At 55.9% G+C, this 27146-nt stretch overlaps 1 protein-coding gene across 2 annotated transcripts; it reads right to left on the bottom strand.

Annotated features, from left to right (window-relative positions):
* Positions 1-4281: 4281 nt before the first annotated feature.
* Positions 4282-16972, bottom strand: DRD2 (dopamine receptor D2; the record flags this gene model as incomplete). Of its 2 annotated transcripts, XM_082660640.1 has the most annotated exons (7): positions 4282-4475; positions 6210-6537; positions 8085-8171; positions 9073-9263; positions 10418-10554; positions 11626-11735; positions 16688-16972. In XM_082660640.1, the coding sequence occupies 7 exons, from the start codon at positions 16970-16972 to the stop codon at positions 4282-4284; spliced, it is 1332 nt and encodes a 443-aa protein (XP_082516766.1). The 2 variants fall into 2 exon arrangements, with proteins under 2 accessions (XP_082516766.1, XP_082516767.1); XM_082660641.1 differs by lacking the exon at positions 8085-8171.
* Between the last annotated feature and the right edge of the window lie 10174 nt (positions 16973-27146).

Raw genomic sequence — 27146 nt, 5'->3', positions numbered from 1 at the left:
CAGAAGCAGAGCCAGGGGCACCTGGTTGGCGGGAGAGGAACTTCGGGTGCATGGATGCACAGAGTCTGGCCTCCCACTTCTGAGACGCCCACTACTGAAAGCTGCTTCCCCTAACCTGCGCCCCCCCACCCCAGCACCTACTCATTTACTCTTGCAGCCCCAATGGCCACCAGGCTGTTCATAATCACCCCAAGGGCCGCATCCTAAAAGTCTGGTCCCAAATGGTTTTTCTTTTTCTCTCTCCTTTAAAAAATTTTTTTTCTGACTACAGTAGCCTCTCGCAACTTCACCTGGGGCTGGTCAGGGAAAGGGCAGGATGAATAATAAAAGATGCAGAGTTGAAAGACCTGGGCAACCACCTTCCCTGTATGAAACGCTTCTCCTCCCCCAGGGGTTATGAGGACAGGACAGCACTTGGGGCGAGGCCCACGCAGCATAGATGGTTGCCAACGTTACGGACACAGCCTGGGTCCTGGGACCAGGGAGGGCAGAGAGGCAGTGGGGCACAGGGCCACTGGCCACACATCCCCAGGACAGGGGTGGTGTGGGAAGAGATCCCCAGATAGGTGAGCACACTAGAAAGGCCCCCAAGGTGTGCCAGTCCTCAAAGTCCCTGTGTGCAGGCAACTGACTGCCCTGTTCTGAGCCCACCAGGCAGCAGGCTATGCGCTTGCTTCTCTGGGGGGCCTCCTGCCCCACCATTGAGGAAGTCCTCTACCGTCACACTTCTTGCCCTCACCAGGTCCCTACCTACTTGTTCCGGGCCAAGGCATGCCGGGGCTGCTGTCTCCCACTCAGCCTCATCATCTAGGTTAAGAGCGCCCTGGGGCGGGGCAGCGTGTGCTGTGGCAGTGGTCGCCACACCCAGCCGGGGCTCCGCCAGGAGCTTTACCACTATCGTGTGATTGTGGGTAGCCCGGCGTCCACTGGATTGTGAACCTGCGAAGGCAGGGATGTTGACCCCCTTTTCCACTGTTCATTCCCGGCACCTCGCTCAGGGTCTGGAGCACAATAAACAGTTACTCAATAAACATTCACCGAGTGAGATGCATGGTGAGGCGATGCAGTTTATCCTGCGCTGCTGCCGTCTCCATTCCCAGGACACCTCCCCCGCCCGTCGCCACCTGGGACTTCTCCAGAGCCCACTAGGGGACGAATAAGAGCCTGAAGCTTGAAGACCTGCAGTCACAAACGGACACCTGAGAGGAGGATGCAAAGTGCTCCACTGTGCCTGACCGGGAAGGCTCACACCTGAAGTGGGGCTTCCTTGCTGTGCTCTGGGAGAGGGGGCTGGGGGGTGCAGACTCCCCCTTCTGTAAAGGCAGATCAGTGATCCTTTGATTAAAAGGCATTCTACAGACAAAGACGAGCACAGAGGCAGAAGCACAGGGACAGGCGGTGAGGAGAGAAAAATCGGAGCTGCAGCCTGCCCAGCCGCTGGCTTGCTACTGCCCTCGCTGTCAGGGCCTCTTGCGAGACAGCCAGAGCCTGGGCTGCCCCCTTCCACTTGGCGTTCCTGGGTCGCGCACCATCCCTCTGCCCCTGAAGCACCGAGTGGGGAGAGGGGGGAGCCCAGCCCTCCCCCTGCCCACTCCAGCTGTCAATCTGCTGTCTGGAAGAAAGACTTGAAGCTTCATGACAGCTGTGGGCAACTTTCCCTGCCCCGCCTCCCGCCCCTGCCTGCCCTCTTCCCCTCTGCTCCCTGTCAGTGCTCTTCCCAAACGGCTTTCAGGCTGCCTTCCCTCCTCCCTCCCTCCCTCCCTCCCTCCTTCCTTCCTGCCTTCCTTCCCTCCTTCCTTCCTTCCCTCCCTCCTTCGCTCCCTCCCTCCCTCCTTCCTTCCTTCCTCCCTCCCTCCCTCCCTCCCTTCTCTTCTTCTCTCTCCATCCTTTTGTCATCTCTTACAACTCCCACAGCTAATAAACCTATGTGACCTCCTGAGATTTCTAATGATGAGCTTTTAAGCTCCCATCCAGGTCAAGATCATTCATAGACTGAGTGTGTGTGTGCATGTGTGTGCGTGGGTGTGTGCGTGTATCTGTGTGTGTGTGCACGCGTGCACACGCGCGCCTTGGCTATGGGGTGGGTAACAGAGCTGACAGGTCTCGGGGGGGGTTCTAGCCCCCTTGGGGGTCTGGTGCCTTCCGCAGGAGGGGGTCACTGGGTTATTGACCCCCCGTTCCAGCTAGACCAGGAGCCTGTCTTGCCCACCTTCTGGAATCGGGTATTCTGGGGACAGGAGCCTCTCCCAGGGCTTCGTGCTACATTCAGGTTCAGGGAGAAGATCAAAGTCCATAATTAAGTGTTCAGGGCAAGTTAAGTGCTCCAAACTTTGGTGCTAAAAATATTGTATTTAGCATGCAAATTATGCCCTGACAGCTCCCCGGAGCCTGAGCCCGTGGGTGCCAGCACCTTGTTTGTTATCACCGCTGTTATTCTCAAGGTGGTAAGAATATTCCTCCTTCACTGGGTTGATTTACATTTCATTTTTAAAAAGCCAGATTTCTGTTGTTGGGTCAGTGCCAAGTCATGGCCCCAGAAGGCTTGGAGCTGCGACTGGTCTGGAGGCCAAGAGGCAGGAGGACACCAGGCCACGTTACGCGGGGCCTCCCCGCCTGCCCCGGAGGAAGGGGTCCTGATGCGAGACAGGGGAAGGGGCAGACACAGACGTGGGCACAGCCGCACCTCGAAGGCCACCTTTCCCACAGAGCCTTCTCTGCCCTGGTGGACGAGCAGGGCTAAGGACTGGGCCTGCAGAGGTGCCAGGACCTGGAGGGGAGCAGAGGGAAGTGGGGATAGCCTGGCTTGCCTCTGGTAGGACCCTGCTGCTCTGGCAATTAGGGGACCCGTGGGCTACTGGAAACGTTCTCCCCTTCCATCTTGGCTGGTGGTTGAAGATCAGGACCACCCAACTGCAGCTCTGAGAGCGCTCACGTCCCTCAGGAGGAGAGGACTGGATGAGGGGAGAAACACACAGGCACACACGTCTTCTCCTTGGCCCTCCTGCAGCAGCTCCTCTCCTCCTTTCCCCCAAAGTCCTGTACCCGCTGATGGGGGCCAGGGCCACCTTCTCTGGAGGGTCTGCAGAAAGGCTCTCCAACTCTGACCCCCAGCACAGACACGGAGCTTTGGCCACACCGGGTGCAGAGACTGGAGGTGACACTGCACCCTCCGCTTGAGGGGCCCTGCATGTGACTCTTGTCAAAGTTTTATTAGTTTGGAGCATGTGTAGTGATGTTACAGAGTTTGGGGCCTGGGGGCTCCCCCAAGCTGCAGCTTCCCCTCCTCCCTCTGGCAGGGCCAGGGCAGGCCGAACGGTATTCAGCAGCCGCTTAGCCATGGGCTCCTCTAAGGCGGAGGCAGTGGAAAGAAAGGGGGACAAGAGGACTGGAGAGTGGAGAGGCGGAAGGAAGAGAGAAGGACGTGGTTTGCGGCAGAGGGTGTCAGGAGCAGTCTCCCATAGGACCTCAGACACCCCCAACCAAGCCCCAAACATGTCATGTGCCCGCCTTCCCTGCCAGCTCTCCCAGGTTGGCCCGACATGTGCTACAGAGAGGCACCCACGTCCGTCAGGGGGGCAGCAGAATGGGCTTGGGATAGCGGTGGTCCTCTCCCCGCAGACCCTCCTGGGCTCTTGGAGTATGGAAACCTCACGGGGAGCTGGGTGGGGTCGGGACCCACTGCTGTGGATGGAAGTAGCAGCTCCTGCCAGGCTCGGTGGGGGAGAAGGGGTGAAGTTTTGGGCTTGGGCTTCTCTGGGGTCCATCCAGACCTGGTATGTACATGGGTCTCCCGGGCCTGAAGTTGCCTGGGGCCTTGGCAAGAGCTCTGGCTTCCCTGGTGTAGGCCTTGGGGGGTGTGAACTGTCCATCGCTCCCCACTGCCCGCTCCAGCACAGGCCTGTGAAGACCAGGCCAGCATGGCCTCTGAGCTTTGACACTGGCCCAGCAACCCCAGAGCCCCAGAGAAAGGTCAGAGAAGGCGGCTGTGTCTTTGGTGCCAAGGAGAGAGGGTCTGGAAGTGGGAGGGGGCTCCGTGAGCTGCCTCTGAGCCAGGGGTCCGGCCCGAGGGCTGGCACTGTGCCTGGCTCTCTAGCACTGCCCTGGTAGAGCGAGGGTGTGCGGTCAGTGAGGGCCGTGGAGCCAAGCTAACGCCGCAGGGCCTGCGGGCGAGGAGAAGGCCGAGTCTGCCCTGTGTCACCCTGCCCACGGCTCCCAGGGCCCGAGGCAGGGCCGCTGGGCAGGGAGTTGGGAAGCAGGCTGCTGTGCAGGTGGGCAGCTGGGTCAGCAGTGTAGGATCTTCAGGAAGGCCTTGCGGAACTCAATGTTGAAGGTGGTGTAGATGATGGGGTTCACGGCGCTGTTGACGTAGCCCAGCCACGTGAAGGCGCTGTACAGGACGGGTGGGATGTTGCAGTCACAGTGTATGTTCAGGATGTGGGTGATGAAGAAGGGCAGCCAGCAGATGATGAACACGCCTGGGGGAGAGGGGGGCAGTCAGGGGTGCCTGGGGCCGGGGAGGGCCTGGGTGGGGAGGCTGCGCCGGGTGGGGCAGAGGGGGAAGACCCGGATCGCGTGCTTCAGGCCCCGCCCAGGCACCAAGGCTGCAAGAGCACCGCAGGGGGAGCCGCGGACTTGGATGCTGGACCTGCCTCTGACCCCAGTTTGCAGTCATCTCACCTCCCTCGGCCTTGTTTTCCTGCCTGTGCAGTGTATATAACGATACCCACCTCATAAGGGAGGATAAACGGCTTGGAAACAAATCCAAACGCTTAACATCCTGACACGGGTCAGCTGGTGGAAATGGCTGGATCTACTCTACTTCCTCGTCGTCTTTGAGACGACCTTCCGCAGAAGCTGGGAGTGGAGGGTCTGTTCACTGCCGTGGGGAACGCGCGGTTGGGGCCAGAGGGAGAGCTGGGTGCGCAGCCACTTCGTCCTCTTGGCATCCCCACGAGGAAGGCAGGAAACCGAGGCTCGGGACAGCTCTGTGATGTGCGCAAGGCCACTCCACTCTTGGTGGCAAAGCCGAGATCTGAACTCCAGTCTATCAAGGTCCCCAAGTGGCCAGGCGCTTGCTACGCTTTCCCCCAGCTTCCCCAGCCCTTGGTGGACACCCCTTGCTAATCCCCGCCTGGTGACACAAGGCTGTCACGAGTCCGACCTCCTGCCCACCTCTCTGCCTGCCTAACTCAGGACCTCCTGTTCGGTGGGACGCTCCGTGGGGAGGCACCGTCTGCACAGAATGCCACACGGGCACACGGGAATTCCCCGGGGATGGAGCAGTGCCTGGGAAGGGCAGGGCCACAAAGCAGAGACCCCCCAGGACTGGAGCAGAGGCCCTGGCCAGAGCCCGCTCTGCCTCTCCCAGCCGTGTGATCACGGGTTGGTCCCCTAACCTGCTATGACCACGAGCTCTCATTTGTAAAACCAGAACAGTGACACCTGTCCTTCTCATGTCATAGGACTGTTGGGAAGCCAAAGGGATGGTGGGTGTGGGTGGGTGTCACAACTGCCCTGGGTGCTGCCTGGAAGGCAGAGACACATCAGTCCCTCCATCCTGTCCCCGTCACCCATATCAGTCCAGCCCTGGATTCTTGACCGAGAATTTATTCTAAAGCCTTGTCTCACTCACTCTCATTTAGATCGGGGGCCCCCTCACAGCCCCGTTTATCGTTCACAGCTTTGGTCCCACCGGGTCTCGGTTGAGGCAAGTGAGTTTCCTGATTCCTCAACAACAGCAATATTAACAACGCTTGTGTGTACGGCTTTGGAGTTTGTAAAATGCTTTCACCACCGTGTATCATCTGATGACCACGACAACCCTGAAAAGTAACCTACTCTCTACTGATGGGGAGATGAGAGAGAGAAATGACCTACCCAGGGTCACGAGGTTCTGGGGGTCATTATGGTAAAGTGGTCAAGTTCAGATTCTGAAGTGGGACTGCCTGAGTTTAAATCATGTGTCCTCTTTGATCAAGTGACAAAAGCTCTCTGAACCTGTTTCCACATCTTTAAAATGAGCATAATTATAGAATCTACCTAGTCAGATATGTCAGTGGGCTTGACCTGTGCCTGAAAAGTGCCAGTCCTGTGACCTAGCAGCCATGATTAGGGGGGGATGGTAAGTAATGGGACCTACAGTGATGGGTCCATTGCTCAGCCAGGGCTGGGCAGAGGCAGGCTGTGTCCCGCAGCCAGGGCCGACTCACCGAGAACAATGGCGAGCATCTGGGTGGCCTTCTTCTCCTTCTGCTGGGAGAGCTTCCTGCGGCTTATGGTCTTAAGAGAGGTCCGGGTTTTGCCGTTGGGCATGGTCTGGATCTCAAAGAACTTGGCAATCCTGGTGTGGTCTTTGGCATGTCCGTTCTTCTCTGGTTTGGCAGGACTGTCAGGTGTGCTGTGGAGGCCGTGGTGGGATGCGTTGGGGAGGGTCAGCTGGTGGTGGCTGGGCGCGATGGGGCTGTACCGGGTCCTCTCGGGCGGGCTGGTGCTGGAGAGCATCTCCATTTCCAGTTCCTGGGCTCGGCGGGCAGCCTCCTGCACAGAGGCAGAGAGCTCTGGGTAGAGCCAGGCAAGTTCTCAGCCATAGCCACCCAGCCTCACCCGGCCCCTCTGGCCTCACCTGGCCTCACCCAGCCCCACCCGGACCTTCATTATCCCCCTGCGGAGACTCCTACGAGCACCACAGGGTCACTCTGCCAGCGAGGCAAGGGGGATGATCATTTTGGGAGGCAGGGACTGTCTGGGGGCAGGACCCAGGGCCCAAGGCAGTCCCCACCTGCCAGGTCTCCCTGGCTCCCTTCTCAGAGCAATCCCCAGGCAGCCTCAGCGACCCCACCACCATTCTATGGGGGCTTTGTACCTGGCGCTTCTCTGTTAGGAACTGAGCAACACTCACTGAGTGCCAGCTAAGCGCCAGGCGCCAGCCTCCAGGACCTCATGTTCTAACTGCATGAGGGCAACCCTGTTCTTCCTGCCAGGCCGAAACAGGGGCTGTCAGGCTGACCTGCACTCACAGGTGAGCTCCATTTCTCCTGGTAGACTGATGCAGGGGCTGAAGGGTGGACCCCTGGGTCCCCACATCTTCCTCGCTGGGCTGATCTTGAGGGCCCTGGCCTCAGGTCCTTCCTCATGCTCCCTTATTCCAGGACTTAGGGTCTCAGCCTGAGTTTCTGAAACGCAGCCTCACTGCGTGCCCAGGTGCCCCGATCCTGAGTGCCTGTCTCGGCCCCTGTATCTCAAACGGTTGCTTGGAGCCCTGCCCTTGCAGGTGAACAGTGAATGTTCAAGTGAAGAGCAGGGGCCCTGCTTCCTGAGAACACCTGACCTGGACTTGGTGTGCAGTTCTCTGTGGGTTCCCTGGTCCATCCTCTTCTCACCCCCAGGGGATGGGACATCTGCTGCTTGGACCCTGGTGCTCCTATCACTGAGCAGACCCTGGGGTCTGCTGGGATTCTGCATCTCTGGGCTCTACTTACAGGCTGCACTTTACTGTGAGCCCCATGCCCGCTCTGCTCCCTCCTCCCCCAGCACCCAGCCTCCAGCCCCAGAACCTGCCTGTCTGTAAGGCAGCGTATGCAAGTGGAAAGAACACGGGCATGGATTTCAGAGAGTCGCTTAGGTCTGGACTCAACTACTCACTCTCTCACTCACTGTTTGGCCTGGGTGAGTTACCTAACCTCTCTGAGCCTCTCTTTCTCTTCTATAAAATGAAGACCCATAAGATCAAGAAGACTTAACCTCTCAGGGTCGCCGTGAGGATTTGATGAGATACTAGGAAGATGGTAGGTGCTCAGTTAATGGTCATAGCCATTATTATTATTGTTATTGTTATACGGCCAAGTCCTTTCTCCCAACCATTTCCTTGTGCTAGGGGTCCCTCTCTGTGCCTTGCAGAATTGAGCTGTCTTGCTCCTTGCCTGCTTACGAGTGTGTGTGGTAAGCCTGGCCTCGGCTGAAACAAAGTGGGGGATCCTGAGAGGTGCTTAACCCTTTGAGCAGCTGGTGAGGTCTTCGAGAATCATGGCAGGTGCATTTCCCTAGAGGCAGAGACCAGGCTCCAGGTCCCTGACCTGGACACTTACCACTCTCCGCCTGTTCACAGGGAAACTCCCATTAGACTTCATGATAACGGTGCAGAGTTTCATGTCCTCAGGGTGAGTGCAGTTGCCCTGTGGAGTGAGCCAGCACATGGGTCATGACGGGGAGGGGGCTGGGGACAGAATCTCAATGCCGGATAGTCAGACTGGGCACAGGAGCTCAGAGGAGGGCAGAGATTAGGGGGCTGGGGGCCTGAGGAGGCAATCGAGGCAAGGGTGGGCTCGGTACTGTGATGGGAAGAGGTGGGCAGAGTGAGGGACAGCAGGGCCCTGACGTTTATGTGGCACCTGCTAAGGGTCTGGCACCCTAGTAGGCATGCTCAATCCCTCTCACACCGAATCCTCAAGACCACCCTGTGAGATCTGTATTTTGATTCACGTTTAACAGATGAGGAAACAGGCTCAGAGAAGTTAAGCAACTTGCCCAAGGTCACTCAGCAAAAAAGTGGCAGTGCCAGGATTTGAACCTGATGTGTCTAAGCCCAAAGCACTTGTTCCTTCTGTGCCCACATACCGTCTTCCTCAGGGAGGGCTGAGCGGAGGGAAGTCACAAGACACAAGTATGGAAAAGAAAGGGAGGCAGAGGAGGGAAGTAGGCGGGAGCAAGTGAGGTAGAAGGAGGTTTGAACAGAAGAGGACAGAGCATGGGAGATAAAGGAGATGGGATGGAGGCCTCAGAGGGGCAGAAAGGGAGACAGAAGGGCCAGAGTGAGGAAAGGAGAAAGGGAGGACAGCAAAGCCGTGGAGTTCCAGGAGCTGCTGGGTTCAGACGGTGGTCTCCATGCAGAGTCCTCTCCTCCCAGGTGATCTCCGCCCGCTCCCCACCTCCGACCCCTGGAGATTCAAGTCGCCCACTGAGGTCCCAGCCTTCGAAATCTGCCCACGCCCGGCTCCTCGGAGCTCCTCCAGCCTGGACCCCATGCACCCCTGGGTCACGGTTAGGCAGGGACGTCGGGGGAGGGGAGCTCGGGACCTTGAGCGGGGCCTTCAGGTTGGCCCTGAAAGCCCGGCTGCTGCGCTTAGTGTTGACCCGCTTGCGCCGCCTGCGGAGGACGATGTAGATCTTGATGTAGACCAGCAGGGTGACGAGGAAGGGCACGTAGAAGGAGACGATGGAGGAGTAGACCACGAAGGCGGGGTTGGCGATGATGCATTCGTTCTGGTCTGGGGGGAGGAGAGCCCCAGGTGGGTGTGTCAGCAGGCCCCCCGGGCCACAGCGCCTTCCCAGTTACCGGGAATATGACTAGACGCCTAAGGCGGCCTGGAAACGTGAGATGTAAGTGAATGCGCAGCATAAATCAGAGTATTAAAAACAACCATGAGCAGAAAGCCAAGCTGTGATGACTGTTTCCAAGCGTTTCCATTAATATCCCCTCGTTACTTCATCATTAGTTTTGTCATCCATGAGCACACGAGTGGCGCCACGGTTTTGGGGACAAAATGACGGAAGAAAATGATAGAAGCAGAGTAACCTATTATTGTAGCCTTTCCTGTGTATTGGCGGGAGGTCTGACACCTTTTAATTTTAGGGACAAGATGACTTGGTCCTCTTTGCTGAACTCACCTGTGTTCCAATGTCTTTCCAAGTTCCCTTCCTGATCTAGCAGATGTCTATCCTCTCTCTCAGGGCCTTTCCAGATTAATCCAAGCACGTTTAGCCCTATTCCTGCTTCTTGGAATTCCCATGACACTTAGATCTTGAACCGCATGCTTTCAAGGCTTCCTTGTGTCCTGTCCGGTGATGGTCTCTGGAGGCACACCAGTGTCATCTATCTCCCTGACGGTCGCCTCTTCTGTCGGAGGCGCTCCTGACTGCCTTGCACAGGACACAGTCACAGTGAGCTAGCCTCCTACTTGTTTCTACCTTTCCTGCTCCAGGTGGCTCAGGCCTGGCCTGGGATTGGCCGGCCCGGAGGCTGCAGCTTCATTATACAAACACTATTATCAGGGGTGATGGAGACCCGGCAGCCTCCTACCCTGTGTGCACACCCACAGACAGGCACACACGTGCATTTTGCAAGGCTGTCTGGTCTGCTTCAGTTCAAAGTTGAAAATGGCCAGGCGTCCTTCTGAAGCATTATCCCCACTCCTCACCCAGCTCCCTTGTGCTCCAGGCCATTGTTCCTCTCTGACCTTACCAGGTACAACTCGGAGTCAGGCTTGGCCCAGGAGACTCAGCCTGGCCTCAGTCCGAGGTGGCGGACAGGCTCCTGATGGGTCACCACCCATGTCCACACCAGGGTTTAGCTCCCTCAAGGTCCTGCACAGGGCCAGGGCTGGGGCCAGCTGAGCCCCAGGCAACCAGAGGCAGGACTCACCTGTGTTGTTGAGTCCGAAGAGCAGCGGGCAGGAGATGGTGAAGGACAGGACCCAGACGATGGTGATCATGACGGTGACTCGGCGCTTGGAGCTGTAGCGCGTGTTGTAGAGCATGGGCATGGCCACGGCTGTGTACCTGTGAGGGCGCGGGGCGGGAACCTTGAGTCTGGGGTGCAGGCCCAGGGACCACTCACTCCACAACATTGGCACAACAGAGACCCCACTTTGGGAGGATGGAAAGTTGGTCCACCTCCTGTTTACTCTAAATCAACGCTCTCCTGCCCCCAACTCAGACAGCAAGGACAGTTGGTGACTGCCAATCAAGTGTTTGCTGACTGACCGGCTACCATTCCATCTTGGACCGTATCTGCCACTCCAGTCTCCCTGCTTGGATTTTAGGCTTTTCGAGGGGCCACGGCCTGGGTCTTTGCACCTTTGAAACTGTACCCCCTGCACCTGTGCTGGGCCCGTGACGGGTAGAAGTGTTTGATGATGGATTGGTAGCCAGGACCCTCAGAGCAAGGGTTAGGTCTCATTCAGCAAAAAATAATAACAATGGTAATTGTTTGTGATGCCACACATCGCCCTACCCAGCACTTCTGAGACATTAGTTCCATTCATCTTCCAAGAATCCAGCAGAGGGTGTAGAGCCAGGGCCTCTGGGAGTCCATGTGGCCCATGTGTGCAAATTAGTAAAAGGCTCTGGGGATAGAGCTTAGCCAGGTGGGCAGAACCTGGGCCCCCTTGGCCTTGTGCCCTGTGCTGGACGCAAAATGCACAACCAGATACGAGACCCGCATGTGGGCAGGTACCATCATGCCTGGTTTGTAGACAGTGAAACTAGGGCTCTGAAAACATCTGCAATCTGCCCGAGGTCACGCAAGTAAGAAGTGATAGTGCTAGGGCAGATTGCAGATGGCTTCAGTCAGGTCAGGGGCTTTCTCCTCTGTGCCTGTCCCTGTCTGGGTATTCTTTGTAGCATCACTGCCCATAGACAGTCTCCCTTTAGGGGGCCTGTCCTCTCCCACACACGTGCACACACTCACGCGTGCACGCGTACATGCACACATGCACACACAGACACGCGGACTCACAGGCACACAGCCAGCCGTATAGCATCATGGACAGAGCCTGACCCTGCAGAAGAGGTGGGGCAGCCCAAGAGGTGAAGGGTCTAGGTCCCCTCCCCCATCCTGGCTGGGCTCACCTGTCGATGCTGATGGCACACAGGTTCAGGATGCTTGCCGTGCACATCATGACGTCCAGAGTGACAAAGATATCACAGTGGATCCTGCTGAATTTCCACTCGCCCACCACCTAGGACAAGGCAACATAATGGGCGGACAGGAGAGGAGATTGGCTCAGGCACTGTAGCTCGGCGTCCCGGGGCAGACCGGGCCATGGGCTCAGTGGGGGTCTCGTGGGGCTCTGGCCGAGGGAGGAGAGGGGCAGCCATGGGAAGCTGTACCCACAGGTGTCTGAGGTCCTTGCCCCGGCCCCTTCTCCCCCTAGACACATAAGGCCACTTTGTGCCAAGAACTTTGCTAGAAGAAAGATGACCAACTTACTCAAGTGCCTCAGCTTTGAACCCTCACCTGTAGAACGTTTGTGTGAACACCCTGTGATCCTCATGTTACCAGTGAGGAAACCGAGCCTCAGAAAAGTGCAGTGACTCGCCTAAGGCCTTTCAGCTCAGCTCCTGCCCTGCCCTGGCCCAGGTTTCTAGGGGAGCCGGGCTGCTCCTTGGTGTATGGCACAGAGTTGGGACCCAGTAAGTGTCTGTTAAGAACAGTGGTGAAGACAGTGACTATGAAGCAGTGAAGACGTTTCTGCTCCTTGTTACACTTAGAGAGTGAAAGAAGGCAAGCCTGGACTAGAGCTTTCAGAAGAGCAGGACGGGCTGGGGAAGGTGTGTAATGACACATCCCTGCTTCAGTGTAAAATGAGGAGCCCAGCTCTCGGCAAGAGCGTTTTGCACCCCTCTTCCCCCCCGACAGACACATTCCTACCCCCCATGCACACCCACACCCTGACACCTCCCATTTACACACACAGGCACACACAGCAGGCTGGCCCTGGCGGCCGTGGAAGGTTGGAGCAGGCCCCATCCCTGAGGACAGAGTCAGGACAGGGAGATACGACTTGCACTACTACCTATCGGAGAAAAGGGGAGCAGGAAAGCCCCTCCCCGTGACGGGAGCAGAGCAGGACCCACTCTGTGGGGCACAGCAGGGCAGCAGGGCTAATTATAATGCTTACTCTCAGCACTGGCCTCTTAGCTGCTCTCAGGCATAAAACCAATTGCTGGCATTTAAGCACAGTGATGGGAACTGCTTGGAGGAAACTGCAGCTTTTCCCAGAAGACAGGAGGCCTCTCGTGTCGCCACGCTGGCCAGGTGAGCTGGATATCCGGGGGCCAGGGAGGCGGGCACAGGTGGACGGGGATAGAAGAGGCTTCCCTGGCATCAACAGAGTCTACCTTTAAGACACTACTGAGAGGGTCCCAGGCCCACATGGTCTGTGCTCCACCTTGGCGCCCTCCTAGGACTAGTATTTCCAAACTGCTGTCATTCCCCTGGGGTTCTAGGTCTGAGATATCAGGGCCGTCTTCTCCATCCTCCCTGCTTCCTTCCGTCCTCCCTGCCTTCTCTTCTACAGACACTTATTGGACAACTTACTATGCGGCTGGCTCTGTCCTAGACTCTGGGGCACAGTGGTGAACAATCCTGACACAGCCTTCAGGGAGCTCTCAATCCCTGCCCGCCAAAGGCTTCCTGGAGGACAGAAGAAGGCGGGGCTTCCTCCGAGGTTCCAGGAGCAGCTGCTCTAGAACGCAGTTAGGGGCTTCTGGATCAAAGGCTCAAGAAAGCGTGTGGATAGCCACTGTTTACAGAGCGTCTCCTGTGGGCACATACTTCATCTCATTTATTGTGCTTAAAGCTTGGACAAGAGGGGATTGCTTGTGCCCATTCTTGGATGAGGGAATGCAGCTGAGGAGTACACCCAGCTAGTACGCAGCAGGGCTGGAATTTGAAGCAAGCTCTTTGGGCAGCACATCCTATGCTCTCTCCTGAGCTGCCTTGGAGGGGACAATCTAGCTTGTCAAAAGAGGAGATGATTATGTAAAAAGTACTAGATAAACACAAAGTGGGAAAGGAGAGATTGTAACGGCAAGGGTAGACTAACGGGGTCAGGGAGGAAAAGGACTTGCCCAAGAGCACCTGATCATTTAGTAACAAAGGGAGTACCGTCCCCCAGCTATACTAGTCCCACTTCAGGGCTGTTTCCTCCACACCTTTGGACATTCTTCAATATTCTTGCACAGAATGAGACCGGTGGGATGGGCTTCAAGCTGCCTCGGCTAAATCCTAACAATAACTTATACACATGTGTCAGGCACGGTTCCAAACACTTTACACTCATTTCTATGGAATGTGACGGCAAACCTCAGAGGCCACCGCCCCTCGAAACCTCCAGCAGCTACACCCCTGCCCCTACACCCCACTCTGGGGCTTTGCACACTTTTTCCTCTGCCTGCAGTGCAAGTGCCTTTGCTCCTCTCCTGGCTAATTCTTCTGAAAGCATCACCTCTGCCTGCGAGCCTTCCCCAACGCCTCCAGGCCTGGTCCTATGCTCCCCGCCCCGTTGTGCTCCCACATCTCCTGTGGAGGCTGCTCCCTCGTCATCTCCATCGGGCTGCACTATAATGGCCCTGCCATGGCCTTGGAGCCCAGCCCCAGGAATGGGGCAGGATGCAGACATGCTCACACCTGTTGACTGAGCGAGTCAAGAACGGGGATCTGAGTCTGCTCATTTTCTCAATCGCATCTGCTTTTCTGGAAAATTCACGAGGCAAAGCCTCCTCTCAAGGGCTTGTGAGGCCAAAATGGCCTATGCAGACAAGCAGGCCCTGGCTCTCTTCTCTCAGTGTCTCCAGGTGGAAAGTGGTCAGGAATCGAACCCGGTTCTCTCATTCCAAACCCAGCGTGCTTCCCGTACACTGAGCAGCAGATGCCGACATGGCAGCTATCAGAGGCATTTAGCATCGCTGGGAATGGAACAGGATGGAAAATTCTGGACAACGAGATTGTCTCTGGAGAGGGTACAGTATATGGTTGGGAGGATACTTTAACAGGATGTGGGGATAGGGTGAGACTCCACCTGAGACATTCTCTAGGGACAATAAGTACCCGAGACAATGTCGCAGGGCCCGCTGTCCAGCTCTTGTTCGATGGAAGAGTTTGAGCACTGCCCTCTGAGATGCCATTCTTCACCCTCCCCTGAAACACTGAGCTTCACCTTTAAAATAATGTGAACAGGTATGTTTAAAATATGTGTGTCGAGAACCTAGAGATTCCTAGGAGCCCTAACGCACAGATGTGGCTCTCCCTTGGAGGCTCTGGGTAGGGGGGGTGGGTCTGGAAGCCCCAGATCCCACACCCAGAGTCCTGGGCAGAGCAAGCCTCCCTCTGGAAGAGGACACCTCTTTGCCTGGGCATGGGGAGGGTCCTTCAATGTGCAGAGGTGTGGCTACCTATCAGCATCTTCATCTTCATCACCGTTGTCATGACTACTTTTACACGGTGCTTCCTATATGCCTGCCGCCATTCTAAGCACTTCTCATATATTAACGCATGAGATTCTCAAACAATGCTATGACATAAGCACTGTGATTATCTTCATTTCTAGATGAGGAAACCAGGCGCAGAGAGGTTATTTGCTTGGCCAGATACCCATCATTTTTCACCTGATGGTCTGCGGCCTGGGAACCTCCTTTTCAGGGGAGCAGGCGGGGAACAAGTGTAAGAATCAAGAAGGCGTTCCTCAAGGAGAGGCCCTCAAACAGGATGTGGGATGGACAGAGTCTAGGGGTCTCCACAAACGTGCAGTCATGGAATAATTGGACGGCTGGCTGGTGGCGCCTGTATGCTTTTAGGTTGTATTGTATCTATTGTCTGTTTCTTGTTGGTTGTCTCTTAACATTCCGGTCATTTTGAAAGTTCCAGCCTGTCTGAGCCGTGCTAAAGGAAACCAAGGGAGTGATAGCCCAGAGCTCCATGTGGGCCCGTGTGGTAGTGACAACAGGAGCCTCTGGGGACATGGAGACCGTAAGACCAGCCTCTCCTCCCCACCTCCGCTTCTTCTGCTAGATGTGTCCTCTGCTCAAACCTACAAAGGTTTCATGTTTTCTTTGAAAGGTGGAAGCCTTCCCTCCCAGGCAGGGGCTTGTCTCTACGGCACAGGTAAATTTCCCTCTCGCCCGGGGCGGGGAGGTAACAGCTCAGAGATCTTAGTGACCTTGGCATTCGCTTTTTCCTGAATGCCTGGTCAGCTTCCCTTGAATCCAGACTCCACCCCCAGAACCCAGGGCAGAGAAAGTGGCGGGATCTAGCCTGTGCCCACCCAGATCCCCCAGGCCCTCCCTCATCTGCCTGCCAACTCTGGAAAGTGTCCTTCCGGAGGTGGGTCCCCACTTCAGGACTTCTCAGTGATTTCCCCCTTTGCTGTGTGATCCAGGTAAAGACAGGCAACTTCTCAAAGCTTCTGTTTCCTCTTCCTTAAAGTGAGAAGAATGATACCGAGTCAGAATCAGCACGAGTATTTGCTGAGTATGTGTCCGTGGAATGCCCGGCAGCACCTGGCCCACAGCAGGGGCTGCGTACTCACTATTCCGGGCTCAGGGCTGGGCTCCGTTCCCGGCCGAGCAATGCGTCACCATGTGGTCCTTCCCCAGGAAAGGGGGTATAGCACAGTTCACAGCGGCCTTGAGCTGGAGGTCCCAGACACAGCCTAGGACACACGGAGGAGTGGGGAGGGCAGGGAGGAGAGCGTGGGGCAACAGCCCGCATTCCGAAGCAGGGAGAGAAGGGTGAAGATTCCAGGCCCGGGAGCACGAGCCTCCGCCATCTTCAGGGATCCTTGTCCATGACTCCCGTTCTCAACACGACCTAATGAACCAACTCTGGGGCCCGAATTCCAGCCGCTGTGTGAGGCTGGAGAAGTCACCTAACTTCTCTGACCATCTGGCTCACCACCCAGAAGATGCTGTGAGGGCTCGGTGGGGAGATGCTGTATGTGAAGGACTAACGCGAGGCCTGGCACTTACTAAGCACCTTACAACGGGTAGTCAGGATTGTTAAGGAGACGATCTACCCAATTTGTAAGACTGAGCCCAGAGTGGAGGAGAAGGCACACTCTTGGAGGGAGCCGGTGAGGAGCCTGGACCCTCCCCGGGAAGGCGCCCGAGCACAGCAGGGGCCCAGACCTACCTCCAGGTAGACCACCCAGGGCATGACGAGCGTGGCCACCAGGAGGTCGGCCACAGCGAGGCTGACGATCAGGTAGTTGGTGGTGGTCTGCAGCGCCTTCTCGCGGGACACGGCCATGCACACCAGCACGTTGCCGAAGACGATGACGAAAATGAGCAGGGTTAGCAGCATGGCGTAGTAGTTGTAGTGGGGCCTGTCGGCTTTCCCTTCGGACCCGTTGAAGGGCCGGCTCCAGTTCCGGCTCTCCAGATCGTCATCGTACCAGGACAGGTTCAGCGGATCCATGGGAGCAGCGGGGCCACTGGGTAGCCAGGCTCTGGCCAGGAGAAACGGACACAGGGCGTAAGCAGGAGGGCCTCCCAAAGCATGCTGCCACCCACAGAGGGCTCCGGGGCTAAAACGTACCATGGGAGGTTAAAAGAGAATTCTCCAGCCTCAGGATTTAAGGTTTGCATCCCCAAATCTTTTTAAAACACTGGGGCCTGCTGCCACTCTTCTGCTAGCAAGTTCTTGCAGATGGTAAAACAAATGAGAAAGTACAATTTTTTAACTATAATAGATGATCTTGAAAAGAGCTGATCATTCATTCACCCATTTATTTAACAAAAAATTAAGTGCATCCCATGCCCCACACAAGTTAGTGAGGAGTTCAGCTTCTAGTGGGAAGACTAGAGATATGCATTCATTCATTCTTAGTTCTATAAATGTTTATTGAACATTGTTCTGTATAATGCTAGAAACATAGTCAGGAACAAAATATGCATAGTTCTCCAGCTCACATTCTAAAAGGAACAATAGGGGCTTCCCTGGTGGCGCAGTGTTTGAGAGTCCGCCTGCCGATGCAGGGGACACGGGTTCGTGCCCCGGTCTGGGAGGATCCCACATGCCGCGGAGCGGCTGGGCCCGTGAGCCATGACTGCTAAGCCTGCACGTCCGGAGCCTGTGCTCCACAACGGGAGAGGCCACAGCAGTGAGAGGCCCGCGTACCGCAAAAAAATAAAAAATAAAAAATAAAAATAAATAAAAGGAACAATAGCCAATTAACCAAACAATTAAATCTATGGGTGGTAGGCGCTAGGAAACGGAATGGGGAGAGAGACACACCTAGTTTAGGGATTCAGAGAAGGCTTTCCTGAGGAAGTGATGCCCAACTGACACCTACAGGATGCAGTCAGGTAAAGAGTTGGGAGCCAGGGGAAGGTCCACATATAGGAAGCAGGTAAGCAAATTTCAGAGCTGGAGAGCAGGTGCCATGTTGGAGGGCTGGAGGGAGATTCGGGACAGCTGGAGCACAGAGGGCTTGGGATGGGCTGAACTGGAGGCTGCAACAGCCTCCACCACAGAGGGCCTTGTAATTCACTCTAGGAGTTTAGACTTGACCCTAAGGGCAGCAGGAGCCACACGATCAGATTTGCCTTTCAGAGAGAAGAGTCTGACTGCTGCGTAGAGAACGGAAGTGTGGCACTCAGTGGGGTGGCAGGACCAGCTGCAGGAACCCAAGGAAGAGATGATGAGGTTCTGTATTTGTGCACTGAGAGCCCTGAGGAATGGGCGTCGCATCTCAGCGGGGAAGCACTTCCTGAAGGAGGCGTCATCGGAGATGAAGTAGAAGGAGTTAACCGGGCAACTGAGTGCAGGGGAGATGTTCCAGCCAGAGAGAACACAACATGGTCCCAAACAGCAAATAGTTCTCTTTGGCTAAAAATGTAGGGCATGATGATGCAGCTGGGGAAAATTAAACTGGAGGGCTGTTCTTGGGCCAGAACGGGTCTTGTAAACTTGGAGCCCCTGAAAGCCTGGGTGCAGAGGAATGACTCCATTGGATTGCTGCTTTGCCCAGGTCGCTGGCTGTGCGGTGCAGAGGGGATGTTAGCAGTAAGTGAGGTTGTGACTGTAATTCAGGTGAGATGGTGATTGTCTGAATGAAGGCATGGGAATGAGCATGGAGAGGCGTGTTCAGAGTCACTAGCTAACTTGGAAGTCAATTTCATGGAATTTGGTCATTGGATAGGTGTGGGGTGGGAGAGGGGAGGGGGCAGGCAGGGAGACAAAGGAGACGAGGATAACTCCGGATTTCTGCACTGCGCTCTTGGAGGCTTGGTGATGCCTGCTCACTGAGAAAAGAAAGCAGAGGGGCTCAGAGGCAGTGGGCATTGATGAGCCTGACAGCCTGTGTTTCAGTTGTGATTGAAACATAATGCGCATATAATATAGTTGGCTTTCCTGCTAACAAAAGTGTTCCTCCTTCACACAATGGAACTAAATGATCAGTATTTCAAGGCATTCCACACAAAGCCCCACGACTTCCAGGTGCTTTGCTACCCAAATGGATTTGAAATCCAGCAACTTATGCCATTCGATTTGAACATGGTACCATGTCCAAATCAGGGAGGAGGGCCCACCAGCCGCAATGGGTCAGAGGGGACGCCAGAGAAGGGTATGCCCACCTCTACACCCTCATCCCTCTGACACATCTGCTCCGCCAGCTCTCAGCAGAGGAGTACAGATGATGTCCAGCCCAGCACCACCACTCCGGAGCCCCTTAGAGAAAACAAAATGCCTAATTCCATGTGGGGTGACATGGAATGCCACCATGCAACAAGTCTTCCAGTTCCACGGTAGTGAAGCACTATGTCATACTGATGCTGCACTGGGCAAAGCCCGCTGGTACCTTTTCCCATTTGGAGCACACAGAGGGAGACCTGCACGTATGTACTGATCAGGCAGCAGGGGCTGATCGCGCCATTCATTTGCTCAGTCAGCATCTCTTGAGCTTGCTGGGCATAAAGCATTGTGCCAGGCACAGTCAGGGGCCTGGAGACGCGGAGACACACTCCCCTCCCCCAGGATCCTGCCTGTTCCTCTCTGCCCCTCCTCCCACCTCTTTAGTCCCTCTCTGGGTAGGGCCGGGAGCATCTGATGGGAACTCTCAGCACCCTGTCTCCCCCACCCCACCCATTCTCCATGCCCAACCAGACTAATGTTTCTGCAACAGGATCCTGACCCTGCCCTGTGATGACAGCTTCATCTGCTTGCAAAGGAGATGATACTTTGCCAAGTTTTTTTCTTTTCGATATAGTATCTCATGTATCCTCAAAATAACCTCGAAGGCTTGTAATTCTTATCTCCACTCTACAAATCAGAAAAGTGTCTGGAAAACTTCTTTTCTCTTGCCCCTACTGGCCAATCCCTACCCATCTTTCAGAGCAAGACTTGCTCAGAATCCTCCTGCCCTGGAATCAATCCCAAGTCCTCCTGGCTGGACCATCTCCCATCTTCCTCGGGGCTCCCAAGGCATTGTCTCATGGTTGCATTCTGGAACATTCCCCATTTTTGTGTCTGTTTTGTTCACTGGGGTGTAAACATTTCAAGGATTACACCGTGTCTTGCTCATGCCTCATCTTATTCGTGGAATAAACAAAAAAGCATACTCTCTTATTTTTCTCTTCCAACTCCTAATGCTGTGATTTGCAGGCAGTAAGTGTTTAACAGCTGTTTGCAGAATTGAATCAAAGGCTCTGTGAGTCCAACTGGGAAGAAAACCCCTCCACACTTGAAATGTAACTGTTAACATAACCCATCAGATCAACAAGTGACCAAAGAAAGATGCAGCCCAAGAATATCATGGGTGTTACATGTTGGTCCCCAGAAAGCAGACTGAGGAGGAGGGCAGCACACAGGAAATCTATTGGGGATACAGGGATACTCAGACACCAGAGAGCATGTGCGCATGGGCACAGCCAGAGTGTTCATGGAAGGCTTCCTGGAGAGGGGAGAGCTTCAGCTGAGACTTACACTATGGGTACAGTTTCAATGGCAAATGTGAGCGTTGCTGGTTGGGGGCGGGGGAGGGGGTGGTGGCTGGCGGTTAGCACTTATTCCTCTGTGCTGCTGGTTACTCTGCAAAGCAAGTCTCACCAAGGCTAGAAAGGCCTCATGCATTTAATTGTCAAACTGAGCATTCATTCTCAATTGTTCTTGTTGCTTTTTTGCTGATACAAATGTAATACAATTACATTGTAGAAAAAATGAGAAAATATGGAATATGCCTAAATACCTGTAGATTAACCAGAGCCCAGGGTGAGCTCCAGCTTCTCCTGTGTCCTTCCGAGTTGGGGCTGACACCTCTCACCCACAGGGGATGCCTGGCTAGCTCTCAGGCTGATTCGGGGTTCGGGCGTCAGCAAACCCACCTCCACAGATGGGGTACTCCGGCATAAGAGACACTAGTATAACATAGGAGCTGAAGACCAAAACACCTGGGTTAAATCCCGACTCTAGCCTTACTAGCTCGGGGGTGTCGGCCAGATTATTTGGCCTTCCTGAGCCTCAGTTTTCCCATCTGCAAAATAGGGAGAGCAATTACTCTTGTGAGGATTAAGTAAGATGAGGCATATGTGGCCGGCACAGGTGAACCCTCATGGAAAAACCAAACCAGGCTAAATAATTCAATGAAACAAGCGATTAGACAACAGGCCTGAGGCTCCTAGAGATGAAGTGGAAGGCGCTGTCCAAATGCAGCCCATCAGGCTCACAGGTCCTGCTGGGCTCCTCCTGTGACATCCTGTTGCCTCCTACTGCTTATCCTTGAGAAGTCTGTAGACTTTTACAGGCCTAGGCAAAGGGAGAGGGATTCCAAGATGCAGCAATCGAGCCCTTGGGAAGGAGTGAAGGAAAGAAAAGACGAAATGTATTCCTGGGCAGTGTGCAGGATGAACCTGAGAGACCCTCGGATGGGGTCGCAGCTGGCCTGGAAGAGTCAGCTTTCCCAGGCCACCTGCTCTAACCAGGGGCTGTGATACCAACGGCCATACTTCTTAGGCTTTAAGACAGAATTAAATGTAAGATGCACCATTGTCTTAGGTACCCCTAGGGAAGAAAAAATGCCATCTTAACCCTGACACTGCTTTAAGATGGGGTTGATCGTGAAAATGTGTTCTGATTTCAGAGACATCAGAATGTTAGAGAGGATATGCATCTTAGAATGGATAAAAGATAGTGACCTCCTGGAATTTCTCTTCTGGCATTTTCTCAGGAGGCCTGAGAAAACTGCTGGTCCCCAGGCTCCCCCTGTCCCATCCCCAGCCCCTCCTCTTTCCCTCCTGCCCAGGGCTCCAAGGGGCATCAGTCAGAAGAAAGCACAAAGGAGAGGTCAGGCTATGGTCTTCCTCGCTCCAAGGGCACCCGAGGGACCCCTCAGATCCCTGCCCCTGCCCTGCACCTCGGACTTCTCCATCTGTGTCAGAGCCTGTGCCTGTCGGGGAAGGGGAGGGCTCCAGGTAAATCCGGCCTGGTCCCGGGTCTGGAGAAGCCAGGTGAGATCAGTGCCTACTCTGGGGCTCCTGGAGGTGGGAAATGCCGCCCAACAGCTCGCACCCTGGATGTGCCAGGATGGTCCAAATGTCTTGATCTTTTTAAAAAAGGAGATGGGCTAAATGTATGACCCAAGGAGAATTATTCTTACAGTTAGAAGACCTCAGATAAATAAGATCCCATATCATAGAAAAAATTTCTTTTGTGAGAACAAGCCTTTTGATTTGGGATTATGAAAATGTGATCAACTTGCTCACCAACCTCCACACGCCACCTCCACCTTCCTCCCAGGCGGCTCCTGCCTCGTGCGTAAGAGCTCCGAATCGCGGTCCCCAGTCAATGTCATTTAGTGAGCTCCAAACACAGGCACAGTCACAGCCATTTCTAAGCTCTCAGTGGGTTAGCTACTGGGTCCTATCTCCTCGGAGAGGGATGGATGACCTGAGCCTGCTGCTGTGGACTGAATCGTGTCCCTGCAAGGTTCGTATGAAGTCCTAACCCTCCATGTGATGTTTTTTGGAGATGGGGCCTTTGGTCAGGAGGAGGTCATGAAGGTAGGGTCCTCACGATCGGATGACTGCCCTTCTAAGTAGAGACACTAGAGAGCTTGACCTCTCTCCCTGTCATAGGAGCAGCCATGAGGAGAAGCCATCAGAGAGCCAGAAAGGGAGGGCTCACCAGACCCTGACCGTCCTAGCACCCTGATCTCAGACTTCCAGCCTCCAGAACTATGAGAAAATAAATTTCTCTTGTTCAAGCCACTCAGTCTAGGGTGTTTTATGAAGGCAGCCTGAGCTGACAAAGACCCCTGCAGATGCAGGCCTCACTCACAGAGCAGCTGCCTCTCCCCCAGAGTACCATCCTCACCTTCCCTGGGCAGCAAAGTGGGGCAACCGCTGTTCCCTACACCAGCTTTGCCAGCAGAGGTTCCCAGATGAGGATCCAGGCATGCTCTGGGGCCACCTAGGCTCTTCTTTCTTAGCTGCCCTGGCATGTGGGAAAGTGGAGGGAGCCGGAAGCACAGGGAAACTCCATCTGTGTGGGTGCCAGAAATCACCTGCGCCTTGCGTGTCTCCAGGACTCATTGCCCTGCCTCCACGCAGAAGGGCAAAGACCTACTGAAAGATCTTCCAGAATCATCCACGCTGGTGGTCAGTAGCCCTCCGTCAAGTTCTCCCTAATGGCCCGCCCAACTCTAGCCTGCTGTGGCACCTGCTCTCTTCAGAGCCTACGCAACAGAGCTCCCTCACGAGCTGTCTGGGATGATGGAGTTGTATGGGGTTATCGGGGCAAGGGGAGTGTGGGCCCAGGTATGTCCAGCCCCCAGTGCCTCTGCCATTACCCTATCTGCTTTCCAACTGTTAGCATTTTCTGTGTGTGCTCTAATTTGAAAACTAGCTAGCTCTCAAGTTGAGGAGTGCTGTGTGAGCCCAGACAGCCACCCGGGGCTGAGCTGGCCCACAGAGGCGGCCCAGGCCAGCGGCCCACAGTGCTCAGACCAGCCACTGCACAGGGGGTGGGGGATGGGGCAAATACTGCAGCTGGGAGAGGGTGGCCAACCCCCAGCCTGTAAACAGAAACAGCTTCTCACAAGTGTGTTGGAAGAGAGAAACTCCTTTGGAGCTCACAGTTCGAGGCTGACACTCCAAACTGGTATTTTCTCTTAGGAGGGACTTGGAGGCCGGTTCCTGGTCCCTAGCTGGGTGGGGTGGGGCGAAAAGGGTCAATCTGTTAGGGCACCTGGGACCCTGGAGGAGAGCTGGGTGGTCGGGAGGAGAGAGGAGAGGATTCCATTCTCTGGTTTTGACTCCATCCGGCAGCGAAACTCTGGGGCGCCGGCCGGGAGGAGGGGGGGCAAGGAACGCTTGGTGCTGTATAAACTCAAGCAACCTGTTTCCCTGGTGCTGCCTCCCCCGAGAGGTTGGCATTTAAAGGAATCAAATTGTCTAATTAAAATTTAACAATCCCTTATCGGGCTCGATGGCGGGTGAGACACTGCTGTCTTAAACACATCACTTTTCCCTCTTTTCTGAGACTTGAAGCATTTCAATGAAAAAGAAGGGGGGGGCAGGGGGAAGCGCTTCGCATGTGCATTTCAAAAGCAGCTTGCTGGAGTTGGGTGGGAATTGGGAGTGATGGGTAAGGGGCTCCTCCCCACGACCCTGGTGATTCAGGTCACCCTCTGCACCTCCAGACAAAGGTCCAGGCTGTGACTTGGGTCTGGGCCCTTCCCCAGCTCCTCAGGCCGCTCTGGGAAAGAAGGGTGGGAGGGGAAACGGTAGGGAGAAGCCCTGAGTTCCTTCTGTCTCCAAAGGAAAAAGGAGAAGAGTCATCGAATGAGGCCTCACTTACTGAACCCAGGAGGGTGGCCTCAGCAGGGGTTCCCAGAGCCCTGGGTCAGGCAGCCTCGAGAGCCCTCCGGGCCCAGACCTGGGGAAGGCTGGTGACGGGCACAGTCACGTCTTACCTGGAAAGGCTGCCCAGCCGGGGGCTGGGGAGGTGGGGAAGGATCTGTGGGAGGAGGGGTGGAGGAGGAGTGGAGAGGAATGTTGGGGAGGAGAACAGGGGAGACTGCGCTGTGAGGCTAGGGTGAGCATCTTTCTCCTCGCCCTGAGCGTCTTTCCCGGCGTCCCGCGCAGGGGAGCTGGGCGGTGAGGCGTGGGTCTGGCTCAGGCAGCAGCAGCTGGAAGAGATACGGGTTGCTTTTTTGCAGCTGTTGGCGTGGGACCCTCCGGGGCTCACGCAAGGTCCAGCTCCCAGGAATTCCTAGGCTCCAGGAGCTCAGGAGTGAGACTCTCCCCGTGGCTGCCGCACCCACCCCCGGAACCTGAGTGCTGCTGTGGGCTGGGGACAGATCTGGACTGCTGTAAGAGACCTAGGCTAGTGGGGAAACCTGCCTGTGATGGCCTGTGGGGAGGGGAGGCCACACACTGACGCCAGCCCCAGGTGCCAGGCCTGGAGAGCCGCCCTGGTCCAGCCTGAAGTTCCACAGGGGCAGCTCGGCCGCAGAACTTAGGTTATCTCTGGCAAGAATTGCCCAGGTTTCCTTAGAAAGGGTGGAACAGCTCGGGTAAATCTCTCTCCCATTCTCTGGCTGTGTCTGGCTCCACCCAGCTGGAGCCAGGATGGTGGGCACTGTCTCGAGGGCCATCAGGGGACCAACCTGAAGCTGGTGAGCTGGTGATGCTGCTTCCAGGCCAGGCATCGCCTCCCACCTCACAGCAAACAGAAGCTACCCTGGCACGCCCGCCCATTCCACTTCCTGTCGTCAGATCCACCCACGACCGGCAGAGGGACCACCTGCTCCCGCCCCTGGGCTTCCAGTGTCCTGACTCCCAGCAAGGTCCAGGCCTTCCGCCTGGGCTCAGGGCCCGTTCTGGCTGACCCCCTCCTCCTTCCCACCTTTCAGGACAGCCCCTCCCCATGCAAGGCTCCCTGATGCTTCAGCTCAGAGCTGTCCCCTTGCTCAAGGCCCTCCCAGCACACGTGCTCCATGGTGGCAGTGATCACAGGTGTAATTGTTGTTACTTGTCTAATTATTTGTTTAGTGTCTGTGCTTCTCGCCAAGGTGTGAGCTACACCAGTGTGCGGCTCACAGCTGCCTTATGGTTTTCTCACCTCCCGGCAGGGCGCCTGGCAACGGCAGGTGCTCCGTAAATGTCTGAGAGGCGCCACAGGAGCTAGTATCCCACTCCAGCGTAAAGGAGTCAGCTCCTAGGTCTTTTCCTACCCCGGTTGTTGTTTCTCCCCTGGGTCCTCCTTATGGGGTACCAGGAGCCTCCTCTGAGATCTCTCCCTGGCCCCCTGGATCCCAGTCACGAGGTAGCTGGGCTTGGGTGCCCAGCTTGCTGGGACTCATCCGCGGAGCCGTCCAGGTGGGCCATCCCTGGGCACGCAGTGTGAACAGGCCTTGAAAGGAAAAGAGAACGCCCCGCGTGAAGGGGAGTGTAGGTATGTGGGGAAGTGGGTGGGAGATGACCTGAATTGTGTAGGAAGAGGAAGCACAGAGCGTGGTGGGGATGGCTTCTGGGCGGCAGGAAGGCCTAGGGACCCAGGGTTTCACAGCGTCTAGACTAGCGCCTCCTGTGGGCGTGAAGCCTCAGCCGGCCAAGGCGGGGGCCTGGAGCCAGCTGCTCACCGAGCACAGGCTAGCGGCTGTAAAGCCTTCCCAGGGGCACACTGGGTGCAGCTGAGACTCGGCCCGTCAAAGGGGCCGCAGGGGGCGGCATGTCCCAGGGAGAGGCTTTCCAGCAGCTGTGGAAAGGGGGCCCTGAGTGAGAACTCGTCTGAGAGCAGGAGACCAGAGCGGAGAGTGACCGGGCCTCCTCACCTCTGAGGCTTCAGCCCGGACGCCCCCTCTGCGGTTCTGCTTCTTCCCTGGGTGGCCAGTGTCCCTGGGTCTGGCCATGTGTCCCTAGGTATGTGAAGTGCTTGGAGAGGACTTCATGGCCTCCTGGCCTCGCCCCGGGTCTCCCGGGGGCTGGGCCTGGGGTCCCTGAGTCTGCAGCAGAACGAGGAACGTGTGCAGGAAGGGGTGTCTGCCTGACAGCCCCATCCCTGTGGATTTCGATGGTTCCGTAAAAACGTCTCCTCACAAACTGTCAAAGTGTCACAAATTAATTAACTGTTAGCGGGAGTGACTCAGGGTGGGGAGGGGTAGGGAGTGTGGCTCCCGTACCGCTAAGGGGTGGGTGACGGCGGCACTGTTCTCTGCCTGCTGTGCCTTCTGATGAGGAATCCTGGGCGCTGAGCGCCGTGCAAGGGAAGGGCAGAGCCGTGGGGCAGCTCACGTGCCGAGAAGCAAACAGCAGGTGGGAAGCAGGGTGGAGGGCGTGGGGCTCAGGACCCCCTCCCCGAGGAAGGGCACACGGAGGGGAGGAAGCGTCTAGACACTGCTCAGGGAATCTACAGTCAGAGCGGAGTCTACAGGCTGGCACTGTTTTCTATTTTCTTTTCTCTCTCTTTCCCTCCCTCCTCAATTCCCCCTCCCCACCCCCGGGGAAGAAAAGAATTGGGAAGTTGAGCTTGGTTTGCCCTGGGGCCTGAGCCGGGTCACAGGAGTCCAGGAGGCAGGCCCACTTAGCTGCCTGCTCTCCAGCTGGAGAGGAGGGAGGGCGGGGGCTCAGACCAGACTCCTTGACCTTTA

Source organism: Grampus griseus (genome assembly GCF_964374135.1).
Source record: "Grampus griseus genome assembly, chromosome: 8".
NCBI lineage: Eukaryota > Metazoa > Chordata > Mammalia > Artiodactyla > Delphinidae > Grampus > Grampus griseus.
The sequence above is the reverse complement of the archived record's forward strand: the minus strand, read 5'-3'. Positions and strand labels throughout refer to the sequence as shown.